The sequence below is a fragment of the Echinops telfairi genome, unplaced genomic scaffold (assembly GCF_000313985.2).
Source record: "Echinops telfairi isolate 266 unplaced genomic scaffold, ASM31398v2 ScPeMD7_5592;HRSCAF=6446, whole genome shotgun sequence".
Lineage (NCBI taxonomy): Eukaryota > Metazoa > Chordata > Mammalia > Afrosoricida > Tenrecidae > Echinops > Echinops telfairi.
The window spans coordinates 44,497,320-44,509,182 of NW_022109491.1; the positions used below are offsets into that span (position 1 = coordinate 44,497,320).

At 44.8% G+C, this 11,863-nt stretch overlaps 1 protein-coding gene and 1 pseudogene across 1 annotated transcript in view; one reads left to right on the plus strand and one right to left on the minus strand.

Moving 5' to 3' along the window:
* The window catches only part of BFSP1 (beaded filament structural protein 1), a 55,968-nt gene that overhangs the window by 10,798 nt on the left and 33,307 nt on the right, over nucleotides 1-11,863 (minus strand). Inside the window, exon 6 of the mRNA XM_004698156.4 lies at nucleotides 1,741-1,961. Coding sequence (XP_004698213.4) covers nucleotides 1,741-1,961 — 221 coding nt within the window. The remainder of the gene's footprint in view (nucleotides 1-1,740; nucleotides 1,962-11,863) is intronic.
* Nucleotides 3,086-3,840, plus strand: LOC105979659 (annotated as a pseudogene).

Sequence of the window (11,863 nt, forward strand, 5' to 3'; positions counted from 1 at the left end):
TCTCTAAAGGGCATCTATGAACGTGAATCTGAACACTGCTGTGGACTGAATTCTGCGGTCGCTCCAACATATATGTTGAAGCCTGAGCCTCTGTTCCTGTAAATATGTTCCTGTTTGGGAAGAAACAGAGGTTCTCTTTTGTTATGCTAATTAGACGTGCCACTAATGGGTCCTTCACCAACCTAATTACTCTGATGTATAAAAAAATCGGAATGGACACGGAGACATAGAGAAGGGGAAGACAAACGCCAATGGACACCAAGGAATGCCAAGACTAACTGGCAGACACCAGGAACTAGAAGGCAGACTCGCACAAGGAATCAACACAGCCAAGATCCTCATTTGGACTATTCGCCTCTAGGACTGTGTGGTAATTACATAATTTCATGTCAACTTGATGTACAAGTGTAAGAGTAGAGATTAGCCTGTCAATCAGGTCACAGCCTGATGATGCCTTCTTGTGATTCTGGAAACTTCCTCTTTCTCTGTTTCACCTTCCTGATGAAGAGCGAGACTCAGAGAGCTGGAGGAGACATGTGGAGACACACACCAGTGCTGAGATGCTTCCACCACCACTGGATCCCTGAGACTTTGCACCCACCGACCCCGTAACCTTCCTGCATTTTGCATCATTACATGTGCTGCATGAGTCTGAAGGATTTTTGGACTAGTATTAGACTTATGATCTAATACTGGACTTATGGACTTGATCTGGCCTGGACTGAGATGTTTTCTCTTAATATACATTCACTCTTTGATATAAAGCTCTTTCTTATACATATACGAGTATCTCTGGATTTGTTTCTCTAGTCAACCCAGCCTAACACAAACTTTGAGAAAATAAATGTCTTCTCTTTAAAGCCACTCACGTGGTATTTTTGTTTCTACAGCACTGAGTAACCGAGACAGATAGATCTGGATATGGATGTGGGGGTGGAGATGAACGTGGATACAGATGTTGATGTGGTCGTGGACACAGAGATTGGAGGTGGAAGTGATAGAGATGGAAGTATATAGACATTTCCCAACTGCACTGAAATGAGTGAGGCTCAATTCAAAACCCCATTTGGGAAGAGACTAGAAAAAGTATCTGACAGTGATATTATTGAAAGTAGCAGGACTCAGAATGCCAGTGCCTCTGAGCGCTGTGAGCCACGCACGGTGCTAGGTCCCTCACCTGCATATCTCCTGTGACACGCCTAGTCATCCTATTGCTGAGACATTGTGTCCCCAGAAGACTGTAGAGCAAAAAGTTGCCTTCCCTCTTCTTACTATCCTACCAGAATCTCAAACGCTCCTACCCTCACCCCATCAGTACCACCTCCTCTGCTTTTCTGTAATTCTCTCTACCACACCTGTTGCGTGTCAGACTCCCTGGTTTCCACGTCGATCCACTGTGTGTCTCCCCCACTAGTATCCAAGTTCCGTGAGGTCATTAGTCTTTACATTTTATTCCCTGTGACATCTCCATTGCCCAGAACAGAGTCTGGCACATGATTATAATAGTTATGGTTAGCTGCCTTCTAGTTGGTTCCCAGCGTACGGTGAACCCACAGGTGTCAGAATAGAACTGTGGCCCAATGCCTCCGTTGTTGGAAATGGATCCCTAGCCTATCTTCTGAGGCATCCCTATGTGGCTTTGAACACCACCTCTGGGGAGCAGACAAACACTGACAGGTACCCAGTCACTGGAGTGGAAAAGCTTGGGCACTCCTCCACTAGGTCCCTCTGTAAGCACACCTGTGGCCTTCACTTTTGATGATGTCCTGATACCGGTCCAGCTTGTTCTTCAGGGTGTGTTGAGCGGCTGCCAGCTGCTGGAAGTCATAGGAAGACTGCTCCAGAACTCTCTCGGTCTCCTCGATCTCCTGCTGCAGGCCTTCAATATGTTCGTTATAAAGCTGAATCTCATCGTTGAAACACTCGTGCGCATCTGTAATAGTGTCTTCCAGGCTGGTTGTCTGTGGGCAGAGACACAATTGTAAGGAAAATCATTGCTGTCTCCCCCTAGGACATGGATTTTCTGGAGAACTTAAGTGCACGGAATGAAGTTTGATATGTTCTTTTTGACAATGAATGCAACCCCACTCTTCTTCAATTTTAACCCCGCATAGTAAGCCATATGATCGTGTGATTCAAATTGGTTAATATCAGATCCATTTTGGCTCGTGCATGCCTAAGATTCTCGATCTTCAAGCATTCCAATTTTCATTTTTTATTGCTTCCAGTTTTCCTCGTACATTCCACATGCTGGTTATTCATGGATGTCTGCAGATGTTTCTTCTCATTTCAGATCCTGTCCCGATAGCAAACGATGGTCCCCAAAGCTTTGCCCCGGGGACCCTACCGAACGTGGGTTCTGCTTTGAGAAGGCAGCTTGAGCCTCACTTTGAGTGCCTTCCAACCCACAATGTTCTCCTGCTACTCACGGGCTTTCAGGGGCTCACTGTTCACAGGGGCCTTTGCCTTTTCTGAGTCTCTCTGAGTGCAGAAGGTTCTGCGAAAATGCATAGCCTCCGTGTGATCCTCAGAAAATCCCAGGCAAACTCAAGATGAGAGCATTCTACAAACGAAACGGCCTGGGCTCTACAAAAGCAGCGAGGTAATCAAAGATAAGAATGTCTGCTCTGGTGAATTGTGCGTGTCCGCCGCACATTTTTCAATTGGATTGTTTGCCTTTTTGCTTTGGAGGTGTTCGAGTTTCCTGTACCTTTTAGAGATCAATACCTTGTCCAATATGATACTGAATAAGTTTTTTCCAGTCTGTGGATTATCTTTTTACTATCTTGGTGAAAGAGTTCCTAGCACTTAAGTATCTGATTTTAATGAGATCCCAGGCATCTGTCTTCTGTGGTTTGTGTATTTATGTCTGAGAGTGTGTTTATGACATAGGTTGGGACCCCAAAGTTTATTCTCATTCTTTTCTTTGACAGAATTTATAGTTATTTATATATATATAGGTATTTAAATCATCATGAGTCCATTTCTCTATTTGGTGAGATATGGATCCTGTTTCATTTTTGAGCAAATGGATATCCAGTTTTACTGGCTCCATTGTTAAAGAAACTGTTTCTTCCCCCATGTCATGTGTTTCCCCGGAGCCAGAACCTTGTACTGAAACCAGTATAACAATGACATCCCTGTTTGGAGCCCTGAGGGCAGGATTCTTCTAATTGAATCGGCAATAGAAACTGTTAAACCAGGTTCAGCCACTGTTGGTCTGGAATCAAACCCCGTACAGCATTAGTTGCATGGAAGAGGGCACAGTCAGAGCTTGCAGCTCATCAGAAAGAAAAATAAAATGATCCATGTTGGCAACCATATTGGTATCTCAAGTGTGGGGCTTACTGCTAGTGCTAGACTGTTATGTAATTTCACGCACCAGGATTCGAGATTTGTATCTGACAGACCTCTTCCTGTGTCTGGCTTGTATCTAATTGGAAGCAAACCCAGATGCCAGCTTAATGATATGGCCACAGACCATATGGTTTGCTGGTTATGAGGCCATGGGACCTCACATTTTCCAACCCATCCATCTGTGAACTATTGGGACTGCAGAGCTGTGCCCATGGGAGCTCACTCTCCGTCAATCTTACTTGGAGAGACATCGTGTCTGAGTTTAGGGAGCGCAACTGAAGGAGCTGTTTAAACATGGTCTGCATGCCTTAAGAGAGACATTTCCTCCAGAGCAGGACCTAACAACAAAGAATGCTTCCACTGGCATTGTTGGCAAAGACATGGAGGCTATGATCGATAATATTGATTAAGACCACAGAGAAAGGCCCAGCCTGCTCATCTTCTGAACCTGCATATAAGGCTGATGAACCAAGGGAGAATTAAAGGATAAAGGAATCTATATACATAGCATCAAATATGAAAGAATGCAGGAAAAAGGAACTGGATGACAGGAATCTATGGTCCAAGAAACAAAAGATGCAGCGTGGTAGAATGATAGGCTTTAGTCAGTCCAGTCAGTCCGATGTGATTTTTTGTTGTTGACCTAATTGAAACCATATAATGGGCTTTTTGGTTTGGATTTTTTCTTGAAACGGTCTATGTGCTATTTTCTAGAAAGTATAGAGTATCTATATTACAGATACCCTAGAACATAGAGTCTTTGTGGTTTTAAAGACAACTGAAATAAAATTGCTTTACCATCAACTATCTGTAGGTGATTAGATTAAGTTCTAGATTCTCGGTCCTTTCCACTAGTCTATGTGTGTGCCACAGTTCTAGGCTGTTGACCATTGTGGCTGTGTAGTAGGTTTTAAGATCAGGAAGGACGGGATAGCCACTTTGTTGTTCTTCTTTGTAATGTATTGCTTTCCTTTACATATAAAGTTGGTGATTTGTTTTTGCATATTCTTAAAGGGTCACGTTGGGTTCTGGATTGGGATTGCACTGTGTCTGTAGCTATCTTTGGGCAGTATTGACATTTTACAATGTTAAATCTTTGTACCCATGAGGAGGGCTTATTCTTCTGTTTATGTAAGTCTTTTTCATTTGTTTTGTTTTGTCGTTTTCTTGGTATATGTAGTTTGCATTTAAGAAATTAGACTTATTCCTAAGTATTTCTCTCAAGTGGCTATCATAAATGGTATTGTTTCCCTAATTTCCTTTTTAGAGTTTTCATTGTTAGTATAAAGGAACCCAGCTGATTTTTGTAGTTGATCCTGTAGCCTGCCACTTTGTGAATATTTCCGTTAGTTCAAGATATTGGCTTACTGAGTCCTTGAGATTTCCTATGCACAGGATCATATCATCTGCAAATAGACTCTTACTTCTTCTTTGCCAATTCGGGTGCTGTTTGTTTCCGTCTCTTTATCGCTCTAGCCAGGGCTTGTGCTACTCTAGTGAACAGAAGTGTTGATGAAGGCTCCTCTTAGCAAAAACAATGTTTTCAGTTACCTCCCAACGGAGAAAAATGGTGGCAGTTGGTTTGGCACCTATGCCCCTAATTACATTAAGGACCTTCCTGTTGATTGCTATTTTGATGAGCCTTTTTACCAAGATTGGGCATCGCAAAATAGTCATGTGAGCACTCTGTTCACCTTTGCTCTTTGGGTTCACCCCTCCACCTCTCTGTGCACATAGAAAACAGCGCTCCAAAATGGCCTCCCCAGACCCCCAGTAAAAGTCCAATAAATCCAGAACCCACACCAGCTCACTGCTATTTCTCAGATCCCTTTTCAAATTCCCAGAAGTTCGTGTCAGATTCAGAAGAAACATGGCACAAGAGATATCATTACTGTTGTCAGCTGGATCGTGGCTGAAGGCAGAGAACAACAGTGATAATCAGAGAAGAAGGACGACGTGAAGAAGAATAGCGCAGCAGGATTAGAGAAAGGCGCGTTGGCACCAGCCATGTGCAGGGCCAGAACCTTGGCTTGCTGAAAGTGAAGAGCACTTGAAATACTTACTGGAAAGAGTGCAGCTTGCAGTGAGAGCTACAGATCAACGTAAAGGATGAAATCCTCACAACTGATCTAGTAAGAACAATTATGATAAACAGAGAAAATTCTGAAGCTGTCAAAGATTTCTGTCACTTGGAGCTTCAATCAACAGCCATGGAAGAAGCAGGCAAGAAATCAAATGATGTATTGCACTGGGCAAACTTTCTGTAAAACAAGAAAACTCTTAAAAATATTAAACTACAAAGATGTCAGCCTGAGAACTAAGGTACACTTGACACAAGCCATAGTCGTTTCACTCACCTCATAGGCATGCCAAAGTTGGACAATGAATGAGGAAGAAAGAACCGGTGTCTTTGGTTACAGCGTAGGCAAAGAACAGTGACTGTCCCATAGGCTGCCAGGAGAATGCACAAATCTATGTTGGAAGAAGCAGAGCTCGGAAGCTCTGAGAAGAGAGGATGCTTAGACCTCATCTCACCTGTTTTGGACATGTTATCGGAAGAGACCAGTCCCTGAAGAAAGACGTCATGCGTGGTAAAACAGAGGGTCAGTGAAAAAGAGGAAGCCCTTCAACGAGATGGATTGGCACAGTGGGTCCCAGTCGTGTGCTCCAACACAGCAACCACTGCAAGGAGGACTTTGTTCTCTGGTACCTACGGTCACTAGGAGTAGCAGCCAACTCGATGGCCCCTCACAGCAACTATAAATGACCCTGCGGTCATGTTCTACAGATGGGAACATTGACACACAGGAGGAGGCAGTGTGTGAGATTGCTTCAGAGATACAAGAGGGGGTGCAAGAGATGTAAGTGGTAGAAGAGGGGCTATGGGTTGATAATTCTTAAAGAGGTGAGTGGAGACATGGGCTCATTAAATTATCCTCTCACTTTTACACATGTTTGAAATATTATATCATAAAGATCCAGAAAAAAAGACTATCAAAAAAAGAGGCTATGGTCCTCTGTGAGTAGGATCCCCCGGCCCGGAGCTGGAGCGAGAGTGATGTGCTACCAAGTTCTAGCCTGTGTCAACTCATCCAGCGTCCCCACGATGCCATGAAGAAGAGTCTAAATACTCTCACTTGACAGATGAGGAGACTGAGGCGCAGAGGCCAATGACCGGCCCACAAATACTGCAAGAAGATTCAAGCCCATCGCTGCAAGTCTGAGACTCTTCCTGAAACCAGGAGCCGCCCTGCATCAGCCTCTCCCACCCCCACCCCCCACCCCAAGGCCCTTAAGAGACTCCGTATCCCCCTAGATCAACAGACTGGTACCACATCCAGTTGCCCTCTTGGAAATTCAGCACTGCCTTTCCCCTCCTCCACCCCAGAAAACACTGTGGACTAAGAGTGCCCTCACACAGATCCCTTCCCAAGGCCTTTCATTTAATAACCTTTTAAATTGTAACTACGGTAACCAAGAGCTGTCTTAAATTGAGAGATTGGAGACGAAGCAGTCACCTGTAATCTTTCTGCCCTACGGGGCAAGGATGATCTCTGTGTATATCTCATCTGTCAATCGTTTCTTATTTTGTTTGTTTGCTTGCTTTTTGGTGTGGTTTATTTATTCTGCACGAAGCACACAGGCCCCATCTATCTGACCCTCCTAAGGAGGAAGGCACTCAAATAGTGGCTGTGACAATGGTCGCAAACCTACCAACAAGGGCACAGAAAGCACAGACCCAGGGAACATTTCGTTCTGTTATGAATGGAGTCCCCATGGCTTAAGGGCAATTTGACGTCAGTTAACAAAAACAGGAGGGCAGACCCCAGAGCAGCCCTCTTGGAGGTCACATTCAAGCCCCTGAAGGACTTGTGTTATCACAGAAACATGCCTAGGATATCAAGGAACACAAGGAGGCGTGGGGTGTCAGAGAAGCTCCCAGGAGGAGATGGGTTCTGTCTGGGTACTAAAGGACGGAGACTTTAGAAAGTGCCGAGCCAAGAGTCAAGTGGCAGCAACTGCATGAGAGGAAGGGGAGGAAAGGGGAGGGGGATGCCACCCAAATGGCTGTGGGGAGAGGCACTGTCGGCTCTGATGCAAACCCTGACCTTTGTCCAGAAGAGGGAAATTGTGAATTTCTGTGTGGGCACTTCCCATCATTTGTTCTGAGTCTGCTTCCAGTTCCCCTGCCCGCTATAGGCTGAGAACAGCTGAGGGCAGGTGCCCCACCCCGTCTTCATGAAAGCCTGATGTGCACGCAGGGCTTTTTACACAGCCTGAGTCAACAGGGGCTCGGGACAGCTGCTGCCCAGGGAGCACCCAGCCGGAGAAACGAGCCCCTGCCTTGGTTCTCATATCAAAAAAATAAAAAGCTCCAAACCACTGCTGGTCAGTTCCAATCCATAGCATCTTTCATTACAGGTCCCAAGACTATCCATCTTTATGGAAGCAGACAGCTTCATCTTTCAGCCAAGGCTTGGGTGAAACTGGTGGGTTTGAACTGCCGATCTTGTCGTTAGCGGCCCAGTGCCTAACCTACAGGACCATCAGGACTCACTTTGGTTCTCTTAAAAAGCAAAAGCGCAATGCCATCGAGTCACGTCTGACTCATAGCCACCCTAGGAAAGACTAGAGCTGGCCCTCAGGTTTCCTCGGCTGTGACTCTTCAAGGGAGCAGACGGCCTGACCATTTTCCCACTTAGTCCTCTCTGCTTCCCCCACATTCAAAGTCTATTTAAAAACAAAAGCTGAAAAAAATCAAATGTCCTGGACGCATTCCATTGCCAATTCCAACTCATGGTGACCCTATAGAACAGGTTAGGGCTACGCCATACGATTTCCAAAATTACAAATCTTTATGGAAGCAGATTACCAGACTACAGCTTTTGAGCCTTTCAATTACCAAACATTTCACTATAGCACAACCAGGTCTCCTTAACAGTGTTTTACCAAATACCACCACTAGATGGAACCATGTGTTTTAATGAGATGTTTCCTGGAAGGTTCTGATTTTGCAAGTAATCTGACTATAGGATTACTATGAGTCAGAATTTACTGGATAGCAGTCGGTATGGGGAGGGTGAGATTTCACTTGCTTGTTACAAAAACTGTCAGTTGATGCAATTTAAGTAGAAACAGGCTCCTAGTGATTGGAGAGTGTACCAAGTTGTTCCTTAAGGTTTCCTGAGACTAAATCTTTCTGCCCAGCGGCTATCCAGCTGATAGTTTCTAGTCCCTGACCTTGCAGTTAGCAGCACAACACTTAACGCACTGCACCACCAGGGATCCCGAATGCTATTTTTTTTAAATAAAGAAACTCACTACTGAGCCAATGCTGACTCAAAATGACTCCCCTTGTGGGTTTCCGAGATTGTAACTGTTTATGGGAGTAGAAAGCCCAGTCTTTCTCCCACAGAACTGCTGGTGGTTTTGAACTGCCAATCATGAAGATAGTAACCCCTGCAACACCAGTTCTCCCCTGAGAACCAGAATTGCCTGTCGTTTCTCTTGCACCTGTAAGAGGTGGCAGACCTAAGGGTTTTGCTCAAGGTCTATGATCAACTTACTTGAAGAAGGCTACACTAGCTCTGATCTAGGATCACTGTTTCTTCCATCCTTGTGGATCAGCACTCTCAAATTTGAGCCTGCATCTTTGTCTGCAGGGGTTGTTAAAACAGAGATGGATCGGGAACCCCCAGAGTGCCTGATTCAGTAAGTTGGGGTGGCTCGAAAACATGCATTTAAACCATGTACTGGATGATGCCAAGGCTGCTGCCAGTGCAAGGACCACACTGAGAAGCCCTGCTGTGAAGGATTCTGAAAACATCAGATGCCCTAACCATAAGCAGAACCCGTTGTCACAGCCCTGCCAGGCTGTTGTCCTCAGGCTGCAAGCACTCCCAAAGCCACTGCTCCATCATGGTGTCCAGGCTGAGCAGCTGGACCACCAAACCACCCTTACAGTTTTCCGTTTAGTCCCTCCATTTGAAATCCACAAAAACCGTTCACAGCCAACAAAATGCTAGTCGTGAACATCTGTCTGAACGATTGTCTGGAGCTCCCAAACCTAGAATTAAAGGGGATCAACTATAGAACATTCTGACCAAAGCTGGGACCTAGCTCTACAACAGGTGTTCTCCACATGTGCTCCCTATTGAGTCAGAAACTCTGGGTTAAGTCCAATTGAGTTGCAGGCAGTGAATACAGCCCTTCCGGCCATAATCCCTTATGCGATGTATTGTAATCCTGGCCTCCACACACACGTGGCAAAGGCCCCATTCTGGAGGGCATCATCTGCTAAGGAACAGGAAGGTGGTTGCTGTTAGGTGCCACTGAGTTGGTTCCAACCCACAGGGAGCCTCCGCTGCCCAGTCTTGCGCCATCCTCACAGCCCTGCGCCATCCTCACAATGATTTCTATGCTGAGCCCGTTGTAGCAACCACTGTGTCCACCCATCTCCTGGAGGGCCGTCCTCCTTTTCACTGCCCCTCCACTTTAACAAACATGATGTCCTTCTCCAGAGACTGGTCTCTACTGACAACATGTCCAAAGTATGGAACACGAAGTCTTGCCATCCTTGCCTCTAAGGAGCCCTCTGGCCATCTTTCTTCCAAGACAGATCGGATTGTCCTTTTAGCAGTCCTAGGTATTTTCAGTTTCTTCGCCAGCACCACGATGCAAATGCCTTGGTTCTTCTTCAGTCTTCTCTATTCAGTGTCCAACTTTCACATGCATGTGAGGCGAGTGAAAATAACATGGCTCGGGCCAGGCACACTTTAGTCCTCAAATTAACTTCCTTTCTTTTCAATACTTTAAAGAGTCTTATGCAGCAGATTTACCTAATGCAATGCATTGTTTGATCTCTTGACTGCTGCTTCTGTGAGCATTGATTGTGGATCCAAGAAAGACAAAATCCTTGACAACTTGAACATTTTCTCCATTTATCATTGTTACCTGGTGCTCCAGGTGTGAGGATTTTTGTTTTCTTTTATATTGATTCATAATCCATACTGAAGGTTGAAATTCTTGATCCTTATCAGCAAGTGCTTCAAGTTTTCCATACTTGCCACTAACAAGGTAGTGTTATCTGCGTATCTCAAGTTGTTAATAATACTTCCTCCAATCCTAATACCACATTTTTCTTCATATAGTCCAGCTTCTTCTGATGATTTGCTCAGCACACAGATGAGATAAGTATGGTGAGAGGATGACTCCCCGATGCCTGCCTTTCCTGATTTTAAACCATGCAGCATTCCCTTGTTATGTTTGCACAACTGCCTCTTGATCCATGTACAAACTCTGCATGAGCATAATGCAGTGTTCTGAAGTTCCCATTCTTCTCAAGGTTGTCCGTAATTTGGAATGCAAAAATTGGACACAAAGAGGAAGTTGGAAATATGGATTTGGTACCAGAAACAAAATTGGAGATAGTATTATAGAATACTGTAAGACCAACAAATTATCACAGCAAATATATTTTTTCAACAACATGAAAGGTTGCTGACTTCTCCAGATGAAATGCACAGAAGTAAAATTGACTACATCTGTGGGAAGAGACAATGGAGAAGTTCAATATCAGCAGCTAAAACCAGGCCAGGAACTGACTGTGGAATAGACCATCAATTTCTCAGGTTGACCCTAAAGAAATTTAAAACAAGTCCACCAGAGCCAAAATGCGAACTTGAGTCTATCCCACCTGAATTTCAAGAACAGATTTGCTGCATTGAAGACGAATGACAGAAGAGCTGACGAGTGTGGGAGGACGTCAAGAACATCATCGTGAAGAAAGCAAAAGGCCACTTAAAAAGACAGGAAAGAAAGAAAAGATCCAAGTGGATGTCAGAAAAGACTCAGAAACCTGCTGTTGATCAAGGAGGAGCTAAAGCAAATGGAAGAAGTGATGCAGTCAGAGTGCTGAATAGAAGGAACCAGGAACAGAATGAGATTAAGATCTGACCTTAGTGATGCAATCAATGGGCTGTGATCTGTACGGTCAGCAGTTCAGAGCCATCAGAATCTCTATAGGAGATAGATGGTGCTTTCTACACCTGTTAGCTGTTCCTATCCCTGAAACTCACCAGCACAGTTCTACTCTATCCTATAGGGTCACTATGAGTCAGCATTAACTCAATGGATGTGAGTTGCGTTTGGATTTGGGTGTGAACCATGCCACACTCTGTTTAGTGGCTGTCTTGGTTACTGTTACTTTTAATGGATGTAAAGAATGATAGGTTACAGTTAAATGGAAAAGTCGCTTCTGGGGTCACCTGGGGAAAAGCCTGGCTGATTAAGGTCAATAGAAAGCCAATGTCTACTAGAAGCATCCTGCCAGAGGCCCCAGGTCATATGTGCATAAGATACAGTCCAGGGGTAGAGTATACATCATTGTATTTGCGTGTTAAGTTGATGGCACTCACTGGAGATCCCCTTGCAGAGGGGTCTCGGGGAGGAGATGAGCCAGTCAGGGTGCGATGTAACAATGATGAGAAATACAACCTTCCTCTAG